General features: G+C 33.6%; 3 protein-coding genes across 3 annotated transcripts; 2 read left to right on the forward strand and 1 right to left on the reverse strand.

Annotated features, from left to right (window-relative positions):
* The first annotated feature begins 986 nt into the window (after nt 1-986).
* On the forward strand, nt 987-2,951 carry LOC122306968 (polyol transporter 5-like). The gene is made up of 2 exons (XM_043119550.1): nt 987-1,343; nt 1,512-2,951. Exons 1-2 carry the CDS (start codon nt 1,199-1,201, stop codon nt 2,903-2,905), a joined length of 1,539 nt encoding a protein of 512 aa, XP_042975484.1. The 5' UTR covers nt 987-1,198; the 3' UTR covers nt 2,906-2,951.
* Nucleotides 2,952-9,614: 6,663 nt separating this feature from the next.
* Nucleotides 9,615-10,906, forward strand: LOC122307678 (transcription repressor OFP8-like). The gene has a single exon (XM_043120711.1). The coding sequence runs from the start codon at nt 9,627-9,629 to the stop codon at nt 10,659-10,661; it is 1,035 nt and encodes a 344-aa protein (XP_042976645.1). The 5' UTR covers nt 9,615-9,626; the 3' UTR covers nt 10,662-10,906.
* A 9,206-nt stretch (nt 10,907-20,112) lies between these two features.
* LOC122307873 (indole-3-pyruvate monooxygenase YUCCA2-like) lies at nt 20,113-23,272 on the reverse strand. Its single transcript, XM_043120987.1, has 4 exons — nt 22,182-23,272; nt 21,122-21,370; nt 20,824-20,946; nt 20,113-20,723 (listed from the first exon to the last, which is right to left on the reverse strand). The coding sequence occupies exons 1-4, from the start codon at nt 22,863-22,865 to the stop codon at nt 20,547-20,549; spliced, it is 1,233 nt and encodes a 410-aa protein (XP_042976921.1). The 5' UTR covers nt 22,866-23,272; the 3' UTR covers nt 20,113-20,546.
* Nucleotides 23,273-23,827: the final 555 nt, after the last annotated feature.

Genomic DNA, 23,827 nt, shown 5'->3' on the forward strand with positions numbered 1-23,827 from the left:
TGATCAATAGCTCTTTGCGACGACGTTTACGTGCCAAGTGCGAACTACCCCTTATAAATGCCATCGTGTCCTTGACGTCGTATACAATATAAGGATTTTTGGCTAAATTTAAATAGTGAGATGAAATGAGATAATTTATATAATGCAATGAAATAATTTGTGAATATTAATAAAACGATTTGAATTAATATATTTTATGAAGTTTTTGAAAATAAAAAAGAAAAAATTGAATAAAAATATTATTATAATAATTTTTTAAAAATCCGAGTATGGATTAAAATATTCCTGGATATTTAAATCAGCATTTAAATACACAGTTCTATTTTAAATATTAAAATCAGATAAGATAAGATAGGATAAAATAGAAAGATTTTACTATCGATCCAAACCTTGTTGTAAGGGAATTATTCTTGTTTCCATAAGATATCAAAGATAGACAAGATTATTAGGTATGAGACTCGTATCCGCCATCTAACCTTCTTTCTGTTTTGGTATTTGTTTTCTTATTAGAAATTTGGAAAGAAACGTAGGAAGGGATCATGACGGTGCTGTTAGCGGGCCACCAGCTCTAAGCGGTATTTAATTTTTTTTAATATTTTTTTAAAATTCTTACTTCATTAACCACCACTTCTTTAATTATTAAATAAAAAATAATTAAATTAATCAAGTGATAAGTTTGAAAGATTCTACTAATAATTTTTATTAAATATTAACATTTAGGAGGAACAATATAAAGAATATCGTATAATATTTATAAATAGTAATGAATTAATTTAAGTTAAAGATATTTTATTATTATTTAAAAAGAGGAGAAAAACTTAAATTTAAAAATATTTAAAAAAAATTTAATCTTCAAATTAAAACGGTTTAAATGGCTCCAATCACATTAATCGTAGTGTGTAAAATAATAAGGCAAGAGTTCAATATAATTTTTGTTATTTAATGTTAGTGTAAACGTGTTCCCCATGCGAGCCTTCAAAACATTTCATGCTATTTGCCACTATCCATTAACCGACAAAGCAAAACCCATTACTCCCACCTAACTGAATCCCTGAATCCTGATAATATTACTCCTCCCTTCAGCCTCTTTCTTCGCTCTCGAAAAACAACCTGATGATCTGAGTATTCAGAGCAGATAGAGAATCAAGGGGGAGACACAGACACGGAGAGAGAGAGAGAGAGAGAGAGAGACTCTCACATGGAGAAAACTCATGATCAAGTCGGTTCCGAGTATCACCATGGACAAAGGCGTGATGTTTTCTTTATTTCCGAGGCTCGCCTCAACAAATACACATTCATTTGTGCTCTTTTGGCATCCTCAACTTCCATTCTTCTGGGTTATGGTGAGTCAAATCGATTCACACTTCTTGCTTGCTAGCTCTGTTTTCTCAACTGAATTAATGCACAAAATTCCCACTCATAGGCTATGCTATTTCTCTGCTTATAACCAAAACCCACAAAAGCAAGATTATGTGACAATATTTGGGCTGAAAATCCGCATGTATATGCAGATATTGGGGTGATGAGTGGTGCAGCGCTGTATATAAAAGAAAACCTAAAAATCACATCGATCCAAGAGGAGGTTTTGGTGGGTACCCTAAACGTGTTTTCTTTAGTGGGATCACTTCTTTCCGGTAGGACTTCTGATTACATAGGTAGGCGTTACACCATAGTCTTGGCCGCAGCTACATTTCTAATTGGTGCACTTCTGATGGGCCTTGCACCGTCGTTCCCGTTCCTCATGGCGGGCCGCATTATCGCCGGTATCGGCGTCGGATACTCTCTCATGATCGCTCCCGTCTACACCGCCGAACTCTCCCCCTCCATGAGCCGCGGTTTCCTCACTTCCCTCCCAGAAGTTTGCATCACTTTCGGCATCCTACTCGGTTATATTATCAACTATGCCTTGTCGAGTCTCCCACAGCACATCAATTGGCGACTAATGCTAGGTCTCGCAGCCATACCAGCTATAGTTATTGGCTTGGGCGTCTTGGCAATGCCCGAGTCCCCTCGTTGGCTCGCCATGCAGGGCCGAGTGAACCAGGCAAGGGAGGTTTTGATTAAAACATCGAACACTTTGGAAGAAGCCGAGTCGAGACTGGAGAATATAACAAAAGCTGCCTCAGTTTTAGTCCCGAACACAGCTGCTAGCCCAGCCTCGGCCCACGAAAGCCATTGGAGTGGAGAAGGGGTTTGGAAGGAGCTTTTGTTAAGGCCCTCGAGGCCCATTAAACGCATGCTAATTGCAGCTATAGGAATTAACTTCTTCATGCAGGCTTCTGGGAACGATGCAGTCATATACTACAGCCCTGAAGTGTTCAAGGCTGCTGGGATACATAGTAAAAAACAGCTGTTTGGTGTCAATGTAATAATGGGCCTTTCCAAGACGTCCTTTGTTATGTTTTCGGCCTTTTACTTGGACCGGTTCGGGAGGCGGCCCCTTTTGCTTGTGGGATCGGTTGGTATGGCCATCTCGTTAGCTGGGCTGGGCCTGGGCTCGAAGTTTCTTGAGCAATCCGAAAGTAAGCCGGTCTGGGCCATCGTGTTGTGCATCCTGGCGGTATGTGCCGATGTTTCTTTCTTTTCAATTGGGCTTGGGCCAATCACATGGGTTTACTCGTCAGAGATATTTCCTATGAGGCTAAGGGCCCAGGGTTCGAGCCTAGCCATTTCGGTGAACCGGCTGGTGAGTGGAGTGGTGTCAATGACGTTTCTGACCATTTCCAAGAAGATAACATTTGGGGGAATGTTTTTTGTGCTGGCGGGAATAATGGTACTGGGCACCATGTTCTTTTATGCTTTGTTGCCGGAGACGAAGGGCAAGAGCTTAGAAGAAATGGAAGCTCTATTTGAGAACAAAGCTAGAAAGATGGATAGTAGGGGAAGGGATATGGAAGTTGTGTAGCTACATATTTATGTTGCTAAAGTTAGGATTCTTTTGACATTAAAAATTGCTGCTTATTCATACAAAACCTAAACATTGTTACTTACACACACACACACAAAAACTCTATCAACTTTGGAGTATTTGTATCATATTATAGGCTAAGTTATTCTATTCTCAAACTGGCGTGACGAGCATGTCACATCACTTAAATAGTAAAATCTGATTTATAATATTCAAAATCTAAAATTTATCTTTCAAATCAAATTAATCATATCACATCGGCTTGAGATCCATGTTTGTATTTCTTCTTCTCTTTTTATTACTTAAAAGTGGTATACCGTATGTTTTTATGGTTTTTTATGATTGTTTCAACATTGAGAACATCAATTGCTTGTTGTTTATCTAATTAGAGATAGGAACTTCGTACTTAGTTTTTATATGGTGGTTTTGATTGTTTTCTTTGTTTGGTATTTAGCCCAGTTTGGTTAGTCGGTTCAGATAAATTTATCTCATTTGGAGCTGTACGGTACATATATTTTGCCTATCCAAATAGTTTATTTCATCTCTAAATTTTGAGAACATTTACTGAAATAAACAGTAAATAAAACGGTAAAAAAGTGACAGTGAATAATGTAAAACAATAAATGAATAGTTTAAAACTAACAAAAATAGTAATTGAATAGTATAAAATAGTAAATAAACTGTATAAAACTAACAGAATAGATTGTAAACAGGACAAAATCTGTTACTCTTTAAATCGTGGGATCCACACATTTTCAAATCCTAAAAACAAAAAAAACTCTCATCTCATCTTACTATCTAAATATATCTTTTTTTTATAAATTATTTTATCTTATTTTAATTTAAAAATTTTATTACTATTTAAAATATTTTATTTTATCTTATTTAAGCTTTGTAATCAAATTGTATAACCGAACGAAGTCTAAAATCTCTTTCGGCTTTTCCTTTATCTGATTTTCACTTATGGGCTTCGAATCCTGCAAAGGTGAAACGGAGCTAAAGTTGGGCCCATTGGTTGGAGTTAAAGTCAAATCGCTGCCCTACAAACAAGGGGCGGAATCAGAAAAGTCAAATTTGAGGGGGGGGGGTCAAACTATATATAAAAGTAATAAATTTTATATAATTTACTTTATAAAAACCCCTAATAGCTAATTTTTTGTTTTTGTTTTTATTTATTTTGAAAATTTGAATTCATGTGTACTAGTCTTGCCCTGTTAATTATAGATGATTTAGTTTTGGAGTTTGAAAATATGGTATTTTAATTTTTTTTCATTTATTAATAGATGTTATATATATATATATATATATATTAATATTTGTGTAAATAATAAGAAAAAATTTAGTTACAAACATAATTGTACATTAATCTACACACTAATTTAATGTGATTGGTTAAAATATAAATTTTATTAAAAATAATATTAATTTAAATTTTAAATATAAAAAATTAATATTAATATATAGATTAATACACAATTTTACTTGTACGTAACAAAATTTATAATATAACGTTTTCTAATAAGACGTCGAGAGTACCATATCCTTTATATTTCATAAATGCTTTTCATCCCGAATGAGATCTTCCTCTTCCACCCATAAACACGAAGGCTACAATGCGTCTAGCATTTAGTCAAGTTGCATTGCAACACCTTTTTCAATGATTTATATGGAAAGATACAAGACAAGATCAATTATTTTTTACTTGCATCTTATATTTATATATGGATGCGGCTACTGTGCAGCCTGTAGTACACCGCTGAGCATATCGCTCAGTTGTTTTTTATTTTTAATTTTTTTTACATTTATTTAAATTATTTTCTTAATTATTAAATAAAAAAAAAGTTACATAAATATATTTAAAATTATTTCTTTAATTATTAAATAAAAAAAGCTAGGGGTATACTATAGCGATACACTACAAGCGGCACAACAGCATTTTCCTTCATATGTGTATATATTATTGCATATTAACATAATAAAAGAAAGAACATATGTTATGCAAAAGGGTAAGGTTAGATTTGAATAAAAATGTTATATAGAAGTTAAATAAAATATTATTATAATAAAGTTAAAATAAAATTTAAAAATTTAAAAGATAAGATAGATTGAGAGACATCTTAATTCAAATTTTAAAAATTGAGAGTACTTTTAAATTTAAATTTTAAAACAAGACAATGGCCTAATTTGATATAAGAAATATTTTATCTCATCTTATTATTATAATTTTTATATAAAATATAATAAATAATTTAATTTTTTAAAATATTAAATTATTAAAAATTATATTTTATTAAATTTTACACTATTTATTTCATGTCAATTTACTGTACAAACAGTCTCTAAAAAGTGTAAGACAAAGTGTTGTAGTTCACGGGTACTGAACAATGAACATGGTGGTGCTGGCATAGACTAGTGGACAGTACTGTAATGGTACGAGGACCATAGCTGGCTAGCTATTCACTTTTCCATGCATGCTATGGCCGCCAACAAATTCAACCAATTCATCCTTCGAAAAGCATCAACATGTATAACAGTATACGAGTTGTACTCATATCAGTTATCACAAACCTGAAAGTACGTTTTGCAGTCTAGTAGAACACTACTGTTAATCCTATGTATATCTTAGGGCATTTCATTCGATTATGCATATCTAATTGACATGTTTAATAAATATAAAATAAATTTAGATATTAACTATTCAATTTATATAAATTTTTATATTAAAATAATTATTTTTTATTATATAATAATAAAATAATATAAAATAATTTTAATTTTAACTATTTCATTCACATCAAATATTTATATTAGATTATTCATTTATTTATTATATAGTAATAAAATAATATTAACCTAAAAAATATTTAATTTGGATATTTTTAATTTGTTTAATTTTATCATAAATTTAATTTTAATTAAAAAATATTTAGTTTTTTAGCTCATGAATTAAGACTACTGGATATGGTGCAAGACAGAATTAAAACTATTGGAATATATCTATGCGAGAGAAGAGAGAATAAGAGTTACAATAAATTAATAAAATAAGAATTTGATTATTATATAGTTACAACAAAATTTGATATTTTTTTCCAATCACTGTACCTAAAAGCTACAAAATTTGTTATTGCATAATCTAATGCAGACGATTTTGATGTCTAATTGGTAAAAGGTGGCCTTAATTTTAGATTTAAATATTCCTATGAGACTGCTCTTAGGGAGTCGTGTTAGGGCCCAAAATTTTTACACATTATTTTTTGTTAAAAAAGATATTTTTAACAATAATTTATGTAACCGTAATTATTTTAAAAATAAATAAATAAAATATATATTTTATATAAAAAAAATTAATTTGTTAATAATAAATTTCAATATATATATATATATATATGATGAGTAAAGGATGTGAAATCGGCCTGGACGCAGTTTGATTAAGAGGTTTATGCAGACAAAATAAACACGACAACCCCACTTAAAAAGTGAAGTAGACAAACCAACCTTACCCAAAAGCCATGACTCAAATGTCAAAATAATTGTCCTCGATCTCAATAATTCCTTGATTGTTTAATTAAGAAGACCATGCAGATGGAATTGGTTTGAAATTTTCAGAGCCTTTTACGCGCATAACAATATATAATATCCATCAAATCAAAGAAAATAGGGGTACTGTTTGGAAAGCTATGAGAGAATAATGTGGTTTTCTGTTCGTCACTAAACTAAATTCAACTTTGAAAGCTGAAAGAAAACACCTAATTAATTGTCTGCTAGCTCTTGGCCGTGGGCGCAAGATATCATCATGTATCCTTTGTAGTTTGGTTTGTTTTGGTATTGTTGAAAGCTTCTGTGACTTTGAGATGCTCCTCTCAGAGAGAGAGAGAGAGAGAGTGAGGTTTTTGGGTTGGAGAACTAATTCCTCCAAAGGGTTAGATATTCTGCTACACTTTGTCTTAAAATCAGTGGACGAGATGTAGCAGACATGAGCACACTGACAAAATGTGTATGGGAATTAAACAAACTTTCAAAGATGAAAAATAAAAATTGACAAAATGAAACTTACCCGTATCGAAACACAAAGAAGGCGACACTTTCACCTTTGTCCTGATCATCTACTATGAAATCGCCTTTCAAAGTGCTGATCTCTCTCCCTCCAAAAAAAAAATCCATGCAGTACTCTCTTTCTCGGTTATGTTATATACATCTGGTGTACAAGAAACATGCACGTTGAAACTATAAGCATACGATGAGATCAGGACCCCTTTTGATCAACTAATTATAAATTCATGACGTGCAAGGAAAAACCGAGAGAGAAGAAGAACGTCATGCAGACTGCCTTGTTTATTAAATAGTTTTGCACATAGGGTAAGAAAGAACATTAATAAATTAGTAAAATAAACTTTCTTTGTAAAAGAAATTAATAGAAAAATTCTATTCGTCATCCCATATCACAAATACATGCACTACATATCATTTTTTAATTTTTATTTTTTTTTTCCTTATCAAATGTATGGTCATGCATGTATGGATATTGATGAGTAGAAAACTCAATTAGCTTTAGAAGAATAAAATAAAAAATAAATAATAAAAATGTGGTATCTGAGATGATGAGTAGCAAAACTCAATTTAATTAATTACTAGTTGGCAATCGAAGAATATCATAACATGACTAAATAAATCCACACGATCTCTAATTAATCCACGAAACTCGAGTACTACTACTACTACATATCATTGACTTTGATAAAGTTTCATGCAATCCCTTAATGACTAGATGCATGTCTTATTTCGTGCATTTCAGGCCCTGCTCCTGCTGTTTTCTTCATGATAGATAATCTAGCTCACAATATTAATGAAGCTGCTGCATACCCAGGACATTGAAGTTCAAGCTAGATTTGCTAGTTCCAAAAATATTAATGGAAGGGATCAATTAACATGCATACAGTTGCTGAAGTTGAGGAAGGATCAAACCACACCTAAAAAAATGATTAGATTTATAAGTAATGTTCAATATAGTCATGCAAGGTTGTCTAGAGTCGACCTTGTACATCTTTTTTGAAAAAGAATGTGGTCTATAATTAAAAAAATAATTTTTTTTTATATAGATTTCATATTTATTCACTCTTTTCAAATAAAGATGCTACTCATCATCCATAACTATACATTTTACATATTTTAAAATTATTTATTATTATTATTTTTATTTTATTTTATTCTTGTTAAAGTAATTAAGTCGTTCTACTTATCATCCATACACCACATATTTGTTATAGAAAAAATAAAAATAAATAAAAATAAATGTTACATGTAGTGTGTAGAGATGATAAGTAAAATTATTCTTTTTTAAAAAGTACGAGCTATGTGACTATAAATATCATTTCTCTAAATTTAATGCCCAAGATTTGGTGATGCAATAAGGATCTCTTAGATTCGATATTAATAGCACCAGAATAATACCTTGAAAAGAAAAAGTAAAAACTTTTTTGGATTGAGTTTTCTCAACTAGTAAGACAGTACTATTTTGATCATATATAAATATATATTCAAACATTTTTTTAATTTTATAATATTTTTATTCAACTTTTGTCCATCTTTTTTCAAAATCTAATAAAATTTCTTTCTTCAAAACATTTAACTACTATTAAAATGCTAGATTTATATATTTTGTAAGTGCTGATTGAATTTTTCAAATAATGTTGGATGCTTCTTAATAAATGCTATAATGCTTATTTTATATGTTTGTCTCTCTTCTACTTAGACTATAATGTTCGAGAATGATGCCTAGTTTATAGTCTATGTTTCTCCCCAAAGTTTTCTTAATTAAGACTTAAGGAGTAAAAACTATATTGTTAAATGATTGAATTCATATCTTTGGGAGTTATTGTAGGTAGGAATTATAAGAGCACTCAAAATGGATGTTGTAAAATCTAATTATTAAATATGTAAATTTTTGTTCAAAACCAGATCTAATGGATCGATCACATAAACTTCCTCTAATTTACATTTATGAATACTATGTAAACCCGCTACATGTAGTGGATACTGTTCATCTTATAAATAAATTTTTATGATTAGTATTTCATTTTCTTTTACATTGCATTTCACCATCTAAGCAAATTCTTTTTATTGTTAATCATCTAGAACAGCTCTATTTCATTCTCTTCCACAAAATATCTTGAAAATATTTTTTTAATATGATCCAATTTTTTTCATGTTTTGATTTTTTTAATTTTTATTTTGTGTATATGATGGAATTATATCTCATTGTATATAAAAAGTAAATTGTAAATATAAAAAGATATAAGGATTTTATAAATTTATTGGTAATTAGGAAAAATATTTAAAAAGAACAAAAAAAGAATAAGAATGTCTATTTAAATGATATGAAAAAAATTAAAAAAACTAATGTACAGTATTCTGTAAAAGTTATTATGTAAAATAGAAAAAATAAATTTTAGTGATTTATATCGAAAGATAGTATAAATAAATTATTGTAAATGCTGTAAGATTTAGGAGAGAAATGAGTAAATTAATAAAATAATTTTTGTATTTATTAAATTCTCAATAAATTATGTTATCAATTATATATATATATATATTTTAACTCCAGATGTCAATATGCAAATAATAATTAAGGTAAAGAATCCAAACAGGTACCCAGACCCTGAAAGTCAGACCCTTCTAAAAAAATTTCCAGTACTTCACTTTCGATTAATTTTTTCATTTCATGCATGTGTGGATACTTTCAGGTACTCAAAAGATCCGCCATCTCTCTCTCTCTTCAAAATTCTCACCCCTCAAACTCTCTCTCTCTCTCTCTCTCTCTCTCTCTCTCATGGAAAACGGATTCAAGCTCCGAATCTCTCGCATGTTCAGAGGCTCGTTCGGCTCGTGCGGCTCCCGGAACCTCTCCGACGTAGTTGAAAAAGCCGTCTTTCTGCCACAGAACCACCAGAACTTCCACATGATAGAGCCCTTTTCCCCTAGCCCTGGATCCTTCACCTTCATCTGCAGACCCAAGCCCTCGCAAACCCCAGAAACCACAAACCACAGCTGCTTAATAGCAGCAAAAGATTCTCTCTCTGAGAAGAAAGTCTCCCCGCCTTATTCTCCTTTCGCTTTGGCCAACCCCGATGGACGTACCTGCCCTCCTGCGTCTCCAATCTCTCCCTTGAATCCCTTCTACCAGCTCGGAGATTCAAAGTCTAAACTGAAAAAGAAGAAAGGCTCCGAAAGAAATAAGAGTAAGACGAAAAAGATGACGACCCCAATGAAGAACAAGCCTACGGAATCCGTTCCCTTTAGCTCATCTTCGCAGGATATGAGTTTGGGTGGGTGGTGGTATAGCAGCGAAGAAGAAGAGGAAGAAGAAGAAGAAGAAAGAGAGGACGAGACTGACACTCTTTTCTCTTCCAAGAGTCTATCTTCCGATTCATCTGAGTCTCGGCGACGTCGTTCTCGCCGGAATAGGCACGGGGCTCGGCGGAGAAGGTCGGGGACTGCTCGGAGTTCTGAAACGGGTATATTAATGCCAAAAATGCAGGGGAAAGTGAAGGATAGCTATGCGGTGGTGAAGAGTTCCAGCGATCCTTACAACGATTTCAGGACGTCAATGGTGGAGATGATCGTCGAGAAGCAGATATTTGCGGCCAAAGATTTAGAGCAGCTCTTGCAGTGTTTTCTGTCTTTGAATTCGTACCATCATCATAAGGTCATTGTGGAGGTGTTCACAGAGATATGGGAGTCTCTTTTTTGCAATTGATTTGCAGAAAAATTGTCGACATATATATATTGTTTTCTGCGTGCATGCTTGTCTTTCTAACCAAAATCTTGGTAAGAATTTTCACTTCAAATTTAATTTGGTGAATGGATATGCTATTATTCATCTCTATCTTTTTAAATTTGAAGATCAAGCAGCTTGTTGTAGATGGGAAAGATGGAAGGAGGGAGGAGCTGGTGAATTTGATCTTACTTATTAATAAGATCTGTTTATATATATTTGTTTAACCATCTTAACTTTTAATATGATTATTAGAAAATTATTTATTATTTATCTTTCAATTATATATCAGCAATCCTATTTTAAATCATGACAATTAAAAGATAAATATTATTTTCTTTTTTAAATAATAGACACATTAAATATAATATCAACAAATATAATTCAAAATATAGAAAAAAAATGACATTTTTCAAATAGTCTACCTCCAAGTTCCTCCAAAACCATTTGGCGCACCCGATTCCTTACTACTTTTTACTGCAAATCTATTCTTTGTACCAAACAGGCGACATGACTGAGATTTTTCTTGTTTTTTTCCCTGGTTTATATTGATTCTACAATGATCTAAGCAACTGTGTTTGAAGACACGTGAGATAGAAAATGAAGTAGAACAGTACTTGATGCTTTTGATGAGGTAAATTTGGTAACAGTAGTTTCTTGGTTGTTTGAAAAAAGAAAATATTGTTTTAGGGAAATGGTAAGAGAAAGTCGTGGGTGGTTCATTAGCTTTTCAGATCGGGTGACTTCTGATCAATTAGGAGCTTGAAAAGATGGGGATGGGAGCGATTGTTTGTTGACTTGAAAGTAGATGTAAAAAGACCTAAAAGGCTGTCCCATTTTCTAAAGGTGAAATGGGTTTGACTTGACTTCTGAAAAAGACAAAAGCTCGTTCTCTAATGTAAGTGTATTTGTTCTCTCTCTAAATTCTTGGCTACAAAAATCATTTTTTGTTATTTTAAATAAATACTAATTCTCTTAAAACATTTAACATGTTACTCTTAAATTATTAAAGATCAAGATGATATAAGAACTCAATATTTTTCTTCTCTTTTTCCCCAAAACAATCTAATATATATCTATTGCTATAGATCATAAATTGGTAAAAATCCAAATTATAAATTATCTGTTGAAATTAACTTACAGAATAATTGCTATTCTATTCGGTGTCACAAATGAGAAGGAAAATTTTTAATTCTATTTGAACAAGTAAAGATGCTTGCATAGATAATCAACAACCCTAATTAAATATATTCCAAGAGCTTCACACATATCATGATGCCAGAAATTGAGAACAAGTTGTCTATTAATAGTATTATCTTTTAGGTTAGCTCAGACAAGAATGAGGTATTCTTGATGGAAAGGAAATTCAGTAATAAAAGACAAAGTGTTCTTCAAATAATTTAGCCATGATTGAAAAGAAACCACAATTTGGCAAGTATTCTAAATTGCTGGTATATACATATATATTATAAGGGATAAAGTATCTTTAGGTACATGCATTTTTGTTGTGCTGTTAACCACGTACCATTTATTTATAGTTTCTATTTATATGGATTATGGGAAAAGGAGCAGATCAGTCTAGTTATTTTTGTAGTATTATGTCCTATTGTCGTACTTGAACCATTACAAAGGATCTCAAGGCTAGCTCTCAATGATAATAATAATAATAAAGGGAACAAGAAAATAGGCGTTGTGTATATATATGTGTGTGTGTGAAGTCCTTTTCAAAGAATGGATATTTGAACAATGGAAATGAAAGAGAAGACACGTACAAATAGAATGAGAAAATTTGGAAGTTAACTGCTGATCAGGATCTACACAGAGAATAGGAGCCTAAACCACCTTCATTTCTTGGGGACCATGTCTGTGCTTGATAGTTGTGTTACATTGCATACGAGAAAGAGATTGAAAGACAAAAGAGAAATGGCGTTACAGATTAAAGAATGTCTGCTCACGGCAGTTCTGTTCTTTGGACTGTTTCCTCTCTATTGGGTAAGCAGTCTAGTTAATCCACACATTTTTGGGTTCGTGGGCCTCTCTTCCTCTGTGGCGCACGCATTCACATGCAGAGAACAATAAAAGGGAAACGGGTGCAAGTGCATTCGTCTGAGTTATCTTTTAACTTTGAATTTGGGCCTCTTGTTTCGGTGAGAATGTATAGAAATTCATAGGAGCCAATATGGTTCATCCTCCTTTGGAGCATATATAGGGTTGGGCAGCCCAAACCCCAGTTTGCCTGCCTGAGATTGAGTCAAATTATTGTTCGGTTGGATTAGTTTGGGCCATGAGTTGAGCTTTAATTTCAATTAAACGTGATCAAGGCTCAAACATTCCCCCTTTAAAAAACGAGATAATATGAACGTATTTTGATTCTTGGAAGTCTTGTCTCAACTATATAAGGATTTTGCAATAAGGCCCAAAAACATAAGAATCTGGATGGCAAAAATGAGGACTACAATGACATTATGGCAATAGGCACTTAAAAGCTTATAGTAGTAGAGAGATAAACATATAAAATAAATTACATAATATTTATAGTTATTCAAATAATTTTTTGGACAACAAATGCTCTATAAATGATGTAAGATTCATTTTATGTATCTATCTATTATTGACTCTAGACCATAAAATTCCGGCAGAACTCTAAAGAATCCAAATTTGAAATGTCTATTCTCTTGATTTCAATTTATATGCTCGTGTGTATGAAATAGAAACTAATATATGTGTATAAAAGATATCAAATGTTGTGGAAAATCTTAATTAATAAAAGATATCGAACACATATACGCATATTCATGAAAGGAAAAATCTAGTTATAAGCATAATTGTGTACTAATATGTGCACCAATTGAATGTGATTGGTCAAAAAGTTGATTTGATTGAAAACAGTGCTAATTTAAATTTTAAATATGAAGAAATCAGTATTGGTACACAGATTAGTACGTAACTTTACTTATATGTAGCAAAATTCTAAAAGGAAAATGCATGGTAAAATCAATTAAAGGAAACTAATAAATGAGATTAGTTGGGATGATCAATTATGATGCTTCCTCCCTCGTAGAGAAAGTAAAGGGCGAGGTTGTGAGTTATAATCTTGCATGTAGAAATATAAAAAGACTAATGCAATATTACAATTTGGTACATTTTTGAGAAAAATAAATTCACAAGCTAGCGTAACTTAATGTAGTACATATGTTAAATTGTAAAATTATTTTTATTGTAAAGCAGATCTAATGTATTATATGAAATAATGTTAATTTGTAGATTTATTTTTATAATATGTTTGCATCTTTAGTACTAATTATCTTTCTTGAAACATAGATATTTTCTACGTACCTTTTCTTATGTTTGTGTTAATAGAACAAGTTTTATGATGATCATTATGAACTGAAATTTAAAGGCGGTACTAGTCATGTAAAGGAGGCTGAAAACAATTTCTACAATATCAATGAAGGAATTATGAAGAATATACCCAGAAGATCTTTATTTATAATGTTGTCTTTCACAAGATATATGTCTCAGGCACGCCTAATCCTTTGTCACTGACATGACCTCCTCAGGTCATTTCATTTAGGAGAGAGAAGAATATCGGAGGTGCTTTCGAGAGGCATATATATTTTGATCAATTTCTTTTTGCATGTGTTTATGTACTATATATGTATTACTGAATTAATATTATCATCTTGAGGCATACGAGGTGCATGCATGCATATAGTTACAAAGATCAATATTTCTGTAAGGGATACAGAGAGATCATAGACACATGATAATGTATATCACTACAACATTATTAATGTTGCTTGTGAATTTTTTGGAAAGATGTACGTACGTACATATCCCTCATCATGATGTACATACATATCTTTCTTCCACTTGAGACCCTCAAGTCAAGACTAAAACTTGAGAGAATATTGATCCAATTATCACTCTACGTACGTACGGTCACGTAGGAATCTTATAATTACCTGCTAGTCTGAATTGTAGCTCAATCCCAAAATGAGATTCCTTTTTCCTGATTGAGGACTTGGGTGCAATTAAACGTTGGTGTCTGCATGGTTTTGGCTCGATATTAAACGTTGAGATCTTAATTATCACTCTACATACCTGCAATTAAACGTTGAGATCTTAATTCATGTCTCACGTACACAACCCTAGCATTAATTTCCGTCAGAAATATTGATTGATCTTTTGCTAGATGTAGGCATATATTTATACCAAACCATATGCGTGGTGTGGTTGATTTATTGTTGTTGAGAAAATCTTTAGACCACTCAACTTGACGGATCGATCCCACCAAGCATCTCGATCCCATCAACTCAGAGTCATCAAGTTCAAGTTGGACGCCAAAATAACAAAAGAAATCCAATGATCCAAAATATCCAATAATAAAGGATCACGTGCTTGTTCTTTCTTGGACTTGGTTTCATTTTAAGCTAGAGAAGATTCCCTCAGAATCATTGAGATCCCAAGAATATGGAGTGCAAATGACACTAGAAAGTATAGTTGACGCTAGCTAGTTAGTACATTTGGATTCTCTCTGTTTCTATACTTTATAAGCACCATTTTGAGACCTTTCCAGCCACGCATGCATCACGTTCGAGATCAGCCTATTGCGTTCAAAAGAGGAGATAAGTATAGGTACCTTTTAGTTACTGTCTCTCCAAGTGCCCTTCGGGAGAGGGCGAAACGAGAGCTAGCTATGGAATATTTTGCAGCGGATCTTAATTTGCTTAATTTACTCCTCAAGTACTACTGATATTATGCATGATGCACATGATCTACCTCACCAACGACCGGGGAAAGAGAACTTTAGAAGACTTTTGGAACGAAGGAAAAGTACTATACTACATGGTTTATTTGAAATGATAAGAACATGATCGATATATCGTTCTTATCATGGGGGGTTGAAGCCATTTATGTAAGAAACTGGTTGTCTTGATTAATGTTAATTAATCTATCTTGGAAGCAGCTGCGCGCATGCAAGGGCAATATGCGTAGTATTTTTAGCCGGCGCTTGATCACCAGCTTGGAGAACAAAATTATATAAATGGTTTTTGAGTATGTATAGCCGCTATAACACTCTCTACAGCTGCCCTAAAAATAGGCATTCGAGTGTGACGATGAATAGTGTGCATTTTCTAACGCTAATTAGTTTTAGATGGATTGAAAACTCATGGCTGCCCAAGTACGACGTTTTCCAGCATGTTGGTGAGGATTTTAGCTACAATATTGATTTCATTATCTATATATCCTAGCTTAAGCTTTTGGAAAATCTTTATTCCTCCAAAAATGAAGAAAGGAAATCCCGAAATTATTAATCCATGAATAAAGCTAGTACTTTTCGTCGCTCAGATTTCTTGAAGGGATGATATTCGTCCAATGTGCCTAGCTATAGCAGGCCCTATCGATCTATCTATGATCCCTATATATTGTGAATCTTGCATACAAGCGCGAGCTAGCTAGCTAGCTCCCCAAAGACAGATCAAATTAAAATAAATAAATAAAATATTAATGAACAGTACTACCGAAGGAAAGCGTACGTAACGTCCGATCAATTGCATGATGTGTTCAATCGATCAGCGGGCATGCATGCAGTACGTAGCTAGGAATCCCATATGTACGGGATCGAGTAAGCTGGGATGGTCTAATTATTGAAGAAGACAACACATTGCAGATTCATGAAGTGGTGCATCATCCATCATGTGGTCCCTAGCTAGCCTTCATGCTTTTCTTTATTATATATATATATATTCATTCAAAAGAAAAGCCAAAGTCATCTAGTATTAAATATTAATTAGTAGTAGTTGTTGTACTGCTGCGTCCATCGATCTCAAACATGAGACCTTTCCCGCCTCATGACTCATGACTCTGATCATCATCAGCATCATCCGATCCAACGCTCTCTCACCGTCCATCATCCATTCCCTACCTGATTATATATATATAATGCTTCTGACGATGACTCGACGTGTTCTTGTCACTCTCCCCTCGCGCCTGCGTGACTTGCCCTTTTCAACTACGTACGTAATATATAGTGCACTCTGATTCCGATTCATTTTACCACCTTAATTCATAGTACCTCCTCGATCTAGCTAATTAATTAGTTACTAGCTTGGGAATTCTTCTAAAGTAAACAAACACTCATGGTTTATCAGGACCGTAGCATGCATTAAGTTTCCAAATTAAAAGACTTGGTAATTAAAGCATGTGACTTAAAGGATCAATTGCATGCATGTTTTGGTAGATATTTCCAATATTATAACAAAATTCAATATTCTTAATATGAAATTAATGCAGTGATAATTGCGCGTACAGTTCTTTGAACAGTCCTACTACTTGTGGTTGTGGGCTCCTTTTCCTGCATCTCTTTTCACAATTATAGGAATATATATAAGGCAAAAAACATAGAATTGTCAACATATGATAACATTCCGGAACTTTAAATGCAATCATTGGAATATCAAAATCTAAACCAAAGCCACCTTAGCTGTTAGACATATATATATATATATATATGTGTGTGTGTGCACTTTTATATATCTTGAAGCTAGCAGGCAGAGGCAAATGGTCCTGAAAGAAACCGTAGAAGAAAATGATATACGGTCGATAATGAGCAATTATCAGATACAGTTACCACAATAAATTTGATGGACCACGAACCATTAATGCAGTAAATCTAATAAATGATATTAAAGGGATTGGTCCAGGGTAAAACCAATTAGCATGTGAAGCAGCATGTGTACGTACAATACTGTGGGGAAAGCTGCGCCGGGGTGGCGACATGTAATGCCGCCTTTGCGTATCACATGCTTTCTGGACCATACTACGCTGTCTTTGTAAGTAGCCCTCCCAAAGTCACCAAGTGGTTGAGACGTCATGTTGATGATCATCGATCTGCCTTTTCGATCGATCAATCATGTACAGCTACAGATCGATGTCGAAATATTGCAAGAGTATCGATCCCAAAACTCAAAAAGAAAATCATGTCACAACATTAACATAAATATTCTAGCTATAGAGTGAGCTTGTTGATTACTTCTTAACTATTATTTTTTATTTTTTATTTTTAAAAAAACGAGTGGTATTAACAAATATTAACAGGAGAAAATGGCAGAGACATTCAGCCCCCATTGATCTTATTTGCTGGGTGTTTTTTTTTTTTTTTTTGAGAATTATTTCAACTTTTGATGATTAAAGGAACGTTAGTGGGAGAATGAGAAACATGCACCAACCCAATAGAGAGCGCATTGTTCTCCAATGAAACTTTTCTTTTTAAGAGAAAGATATAAAGGAAAGGGAAGGATCGAGCACTAGTAATTAAAATTTCAGTTTTAATAATTTAAAAAGCAGATTATAGTAATTAAAAAAATGCCAAGTAATTATTTTTTTGATAAAAAAAAAGGAGAAGATAGAAAAAAAGAGAGAGATCAGGAAATTAGAGTCGGCAGCAAAAGGAATTAAGGGGCCGTTCAAGTGGAATGATGGGATCTTGAATGGGCCAGGCAATTATTAGTAGGGCACCATTGCTGGTCCTAAGTGCGATTTTTCGAAGTTGAAGTTTCTTGATGGTGATAGTCTACCTTCCCGTTTATTGTCTGTATATATTATGAGTCCAAACATTCCATTCGTTTCTATTGCTCATCAAACTCCATTCGGTCGGAATAAATCCTACCAAAATAAAAATTAAACATTAAAAAAAATTAAGGGAAAAACTGGCCTCTATATATCTAGTACGTACCCTCAAACTATATATTAACTAACGTCTAATCTTCCATATTATATATGGTAATTATATTTCTATAAGGTTCATTTGCAAGCAAAAATGTAAAATATTTCTAAATATTACTTATTTTCACTACCACAATTTTCATATGGTATACAGTGCTTCGATATATAGATATAATTTTAAATAAACATAGATATATAGATATTTATTAAACAATATTCGATTTGGTAAATTAATTGTAATTGGCTGGATCTATTGCTTTCCTAAGAGATGATGATGATCGGTAGTACCATTAATTAATCATATACCAAATGCCCTTAATTCTCCTTTTCTTAATTATTAATTCGAGCTAGCTAGCTAGCTCTTTGTGCAAACAGCCTGTACATTAAATTGCTGATCATTCATCTAGCTTTTCTCTAGTTGGTGTGTGTGTGTCATGTGTATATAATATAATGAATAGATCGAGCTTTGATATTCTTCATTGGCAAAGTCTTTCATCATAAATACATGAGACCCCATCAAGTGTTGATAGGGATGAAATTGTGGTTGGAAAGCGTATGCGTGTTTGAATTCCAAAAAAACAAATTAAAAATGTGGTCCGAGACTCCGATCGAGTTATTGATGCTGATATATATATATGAATAATATATATATTCGTACAAATGAATAGAAAAGGTAGCCTAGAGATATAATACAATAAGAATAAAGATTATATTGATCATGTATATCATGTTGAAAAGCTAGTCTACAATAAAGATATATATATATATATATATAGAGAGAGAGAGAGAGAGAGAGAGAGAGAGAGAGAGAGAGAGAGAGAGAGAGAGAGAGAGAGAGAGAGAGAGAGAGAGAGAGAGAGAGAGAGAGAGAGAGAGAGAGCCACTTCATCTAGCTAATTCATGAATGGGACCTTTTACAAGGCATCTAAAGGCACTTTCTCTAATCATGATGTCTTTTTATAATTTACTTAATTTTGAATGCCTTTGCTTTTGGTTTTCCACAGGATAAGACATGTAATGGGTCTCTATAACGCTCATAATAATGGTCAAACCAGGCTAGCTATAGACTGAATGCGAATTTATTTTTTGTTATCTCACTTCATCTCATTTTATTATTAAAAATTTTATAAATTCTCACACAAAATATAATACATAATTTAATTTTTTTAAAATATCAAACCAATAATAATATTTAAAATTAATATTCTAACAATATTTTATTTAATTTTTAACTTTTATTTCAACTCATCTAATCTCAACTCACTTTCAACTCACTATACTAAGTTTTTGAATGGCTTGATAAGATATATGTAATGGTCCCTAGTTAGCTATTCCCGGCCTAGCTAGCAGCTTGTATGTATATCTGCGACTCTACTCCTGAGAGTTAACATAATTAAGGATGATCAATCATAATACCTCGGAGAGATATATAGAGACAATAATACAAAGTCAAACTCATGGAAACATCATTATTAATGTTGAAATGTAGAGTGATCACAAATTTAATTGAAATATATATATACACACACGTACATATATAGCTCCAAAAGGGCAAAAAAAAAAAAAAAAAAAAAAAAAATTACAAACTCCAAAGAAATAGTAGTACTATAGTGGATACTACTACATGCACGTACGATCACCAGTACTGCTACCATGCAGCCACGGCCAGTAAAAACACACACACACATATATATAGATGCAAGGGTAAAATATCCCAAATTACTCTTTTGGTTCTTAATTTAACCTCTGTAAATTTTTAATGTTTCTAATTACATCCCCCAGTAGTGATATTAAACAGTTGGCACAAGAAATTAAATTAAAATTTCCCTCAGCACTTCAATTCTCCAAACTTTTTACCTTATATGTTTACCTAGCTAGGTCGAGTGCACGCAATTTGAATGTTTTTATATATCCTGATCAATCCTAGTACTTTTTCTGTTCTTTCCCTGCATGCTTTGCTCTAAACAAATGGGGCACCATAATTTCATGGCACAATCATCTTGTTCAACCATGGAAGAAGATTATACACGGTTGATTGCATCGATCTCTAGTCTTTTTTTATCAGCTCATAATTGTCGTGCATGGTAGTATATATAGTGCACCAGCAAATGAAAGCCATGTAATTTGAAGTGTGTTGCCTCAGCTTTCCAGCTGTGCTCTAAAGTCTATATCTTCTGCAATCTTCCTGGCATCGGCAGACGTGCCTTGCAGGCCACGTTTGGTGAATCCCACGGCGTACAGCCCGCATCCGCCTTTCCATCCTTTCGGGAATGGTTCCCGAGGCAACCCATCTTTCTCGGAGAACATGTCGCTCTCCTGATGACAACAAAATTTCAACTTCTTACTATTTCCTTTACTCTCGTGAATGAACACATGCTTGAGATTGTATATACATAAATTTAGCACATGCTCCTACCTTTAACCAAGATGGGACATTACTTTTGTATCCCGTGGCCAAAATGATAGCATCGAACTTTTCTACTTTCCCATCAACGAACTCCACAGCATGGTGCCTTAAACGCTTTATTGCTTTGTATACCTATATCCACGATGTGGGGGTGAAAGTTAGCTAGGCTTCTAGTTATCAAGGTGACATGTTTGATCATGTTACAAAACAACGTGTTTCATATATAGTTGTAAAAAATGTCTGATTATTTAAGGACTAAGAGTTATACATACATATATATAGACACACACACACACACTCAGTGAACCTTGATGTTCCCTGTCTTGATCTTGGCGAGTGTTCCAACATCTAACACGGGCGTCTTGCCAAACTTGTTCTTGAGCTCAAGAGGACCAAGCTTTGGGCGATTTAGACCAAATTGAGCGGTGTCCCCAAGCATCATGAGTGACATCAGGAGTAAGAATTGATCCACGAGGCGCATGGGGAGCCACTTGAGCAGCCACATGGACAATCCAAAAGTTGATCTTCCCAGCATCTCCTGGGGCAAGACATGCACCTGCAACATAATTTTAGGAAAAAGATCATGTGGTTAAAATAATAGAAATTAAAGGGCTAAAGATGTTGCATGGGACCTCTGATGAGTCCCGAAAGCTCGTGTTCATTTGTGCCTCTTCTAGGATATGACTTCCATGTCATTTTTAAAATCTGCAACACTAATTCTAACTTCGGAGTGTTTCTTTTTTTTTTTTTTTTGGTAACAATTTTATACAAAAAAGGTACAATATTAGGATATATGCCGTAAGATTTTGTTCTGCTGGCCATTGTTGCGCATGCCAACAAGTAGCAAGAAAGTTAGAAAAGGATGACATCTTCTCCTGATGAAAAGTTCTTTATGGACAGACTCTCGATTATATTTCTTTTTATTTTTTTCGCATGGCTTTTTCTGTTTACAGACTTCCGTTTTCTTTTGAGTAAAACCCTCGCCAAATAGAAAAATAACAGTCCAGATTAAGTCAACACCACAACTGTAAAAAATAGTCGAGCACAAAGAAAAACAGAAAATAATTATTAACTGCCATAAATCAATATTAAAGTATGATCATTTCCGCCCATACTTATAAAGCAAGGAGAAGAACCGCTTCGGGAAATGTTTGGATAAACTTCACAAAGCTATATATTGCTGTTTTAACAGAGGTTTGAAATGTAATATTTCTTGTGTCGGAAGACTTCAAAATTCTTAATTTAATGGTTTCATTTCAGCTAATTTTGATGCTGTGAAGCAAGAACAACTTGCTCATAAACTCAGCTGCCAGTTTATCAAATATAATAGTCTGAGTTTAGTTTGATAAGAATTTAAATGTGCTCACCGAATCTCTAACCACTAGGGAAGGGCGAGCATTATAGTTGCAAAGATCCAAGCAGACCTCCATGCCTGAGTTACCGCATCCAACCACCAAAACACTCTTTCCACTAAACAAATCCCCGCTCTTGTACGCACTTGTGTGGACCATAGTTCCACAAAATTCATTCATTCCCTCAATTTGCGGCACAACATTCTCTGCATTCTCTCCAGTTGCAACTATCAGCCATTTGCTCGCGTACTCTGCTTCTTCATTTTCCAAGCTCTTTGTCTGAACCCTCCAGAACGCTCGAACCTGATCAAACTTTGCACTCACTACTGTTTCGTTGAATACAGGTTTTATCTCAAAACGGTCAGCGTAGGCCTTTAAATATGCCACAAACTGTTGTTTAGTTGGGTAGGTAGGGAAATTCTTGGGGAATGGCATGAAGGGGAGCTCACAGAATTTCTTTGGAAGGTGAAGACGGAGTCGGTCATAGGTTTTTTGCTGCCATAAGGAAGCTAGGCACCCAGCTTTTTCGAGGATTAAGCTTGGAATACCTCTTTGTTTGAGACAAGCTGCTGCAGCTAAACCTGAAGGGCCAGCCCCAACTATGACAGGCCCTGGCACCCACTTACACCTTGGTTGCGCCGTATTTTGGTCGAGATGGTCATGGATTCGCTTGCCTTCCAATTCTTTCAAGTAGTCCATAACACCAGAAAAGCCAAAGGAAAAGAGTTGCAATAAGATTTAAACTGATCACTTGACTTCAGAGTGCCATGGGTCGACGTCCATGCAAAAGAAGAAAATGGAGGATGATATCGATATGTGATTATGCTAGAGACTCAACTTATAGTTATGGAATAGAGCTCGGGAACTCTGGCGCTCTCTTTGAGTGAGTATTAGGCTGAGATTTTTGACAGAACTTATAGGGAAGTCCTGGATTTCTGGAAATACGTACGGATCATCAGGAGGGTTCCAGAGACTTTCAGGAAATGTGAGCTTGATCTTTTGGTTTTGTTTAGTGGAGCAGAAAATGGAGAGCCAGATCAGCTGAGGAGCATGAAGGGGAAGAGCTTTAATTTGCTTAAGAGAGCTAGATCGAGAGAACAAGAGAGGTGATTTCACTGTGGCAGCAGTATAGTAGACTTGGGGGTATATATATATCGGTGGCTCATGGTTCGGTTAGATTTTCTTTTTTGTTAGTATTCTGTGCAGAAAAGGACAAAGAAGGGAGAGGTGGACCAAAGATTAGGGTCGTTTACGTGTAACTTTACTTAGGGCATCTACGGAATGGGCTACTAGACGAGTCTACAAAGACTTTGGTGCTGTATGTTTTGTTTGGAAGATAACGATGATTTTAGATTAAAATTAGAAGATGAATATAATATTATTTTTTAATATTATTATTATTTTTGTATATAAAAAATTAAATTATTTATTATATTTTATGTAAAAATATGAAATAATTATAATAATAAAATGAAATATTTTCACTATCTAAATAGAATCATCTCACCTTAGCTAGTCGCACCAAATACCAAGGAGTAATTACAGCCGGGTTGGATCTTTACATCCTCTTTTATATCTATCTTTAGGGTTGTACACCAAACCGATAAACCGGTTTAAACCGACGGAGACCGACCGCCGGAGGCCAGAACCGGTGAAGAACC

Source organism: Carya illinoinensis, chromosome 4 (assembly GCF_018687715.1).
Source record: "Carya illinoinensis cultivar Pawnee chromosome 4, C.illinoinensisPawnee_v1, whole genome shotgun sequence".
NCBI classification, from domain to species: domain Eukaryota; kingdom Viridiplantae; phylum Streptophyta; class Magnoliopsida; order Fagales; family Juglandaceae; genus Carya; species Carya illinoinensis.

Coding starts and splice junctions, on each gene's coding strand:
- LOC122306968 (XM_043119550.1), top strand. CDS start 1,199: ATGGAGAAAACTCATGATCAAGTCGGTTCCGAGTATCACCATGGACAA. Junction 1,344..1,511: donor TTCCATTCTTCTGGGTTATG/GTGAGTCAAATC, acceptor ATGTATATGCAG/ATATTGGGGTGATGAGTGGT.
- LOC122307678 (XM_043120711.1), top strand. CDS start 9,627: ATGCATGTGTGGATACTTTCAGGTACTCAAAAGATCCGCCATCTCTCT.
- LOC122307873 (XM_043120987.1), bottom strand. CDS start 22,865: ATGGACTACTTGAAAGAATTGGAAGGCAAGCGAATCCATGACCATCTC. Junction 21,371..22,181: donor CCCTAGTGGTTAGAGATTCG/GTGAGCACATTT, acceptor ATTATGTTGCAG/GTGCATGTCTTGCCCCAGGA. Junction 20,947..21,121: donor TCAAGACAGGGAACATCAAG/GTTCACTGAGTG, acceptor TCGTGGATATAG/GTATACAAAGCAATAAAGCG.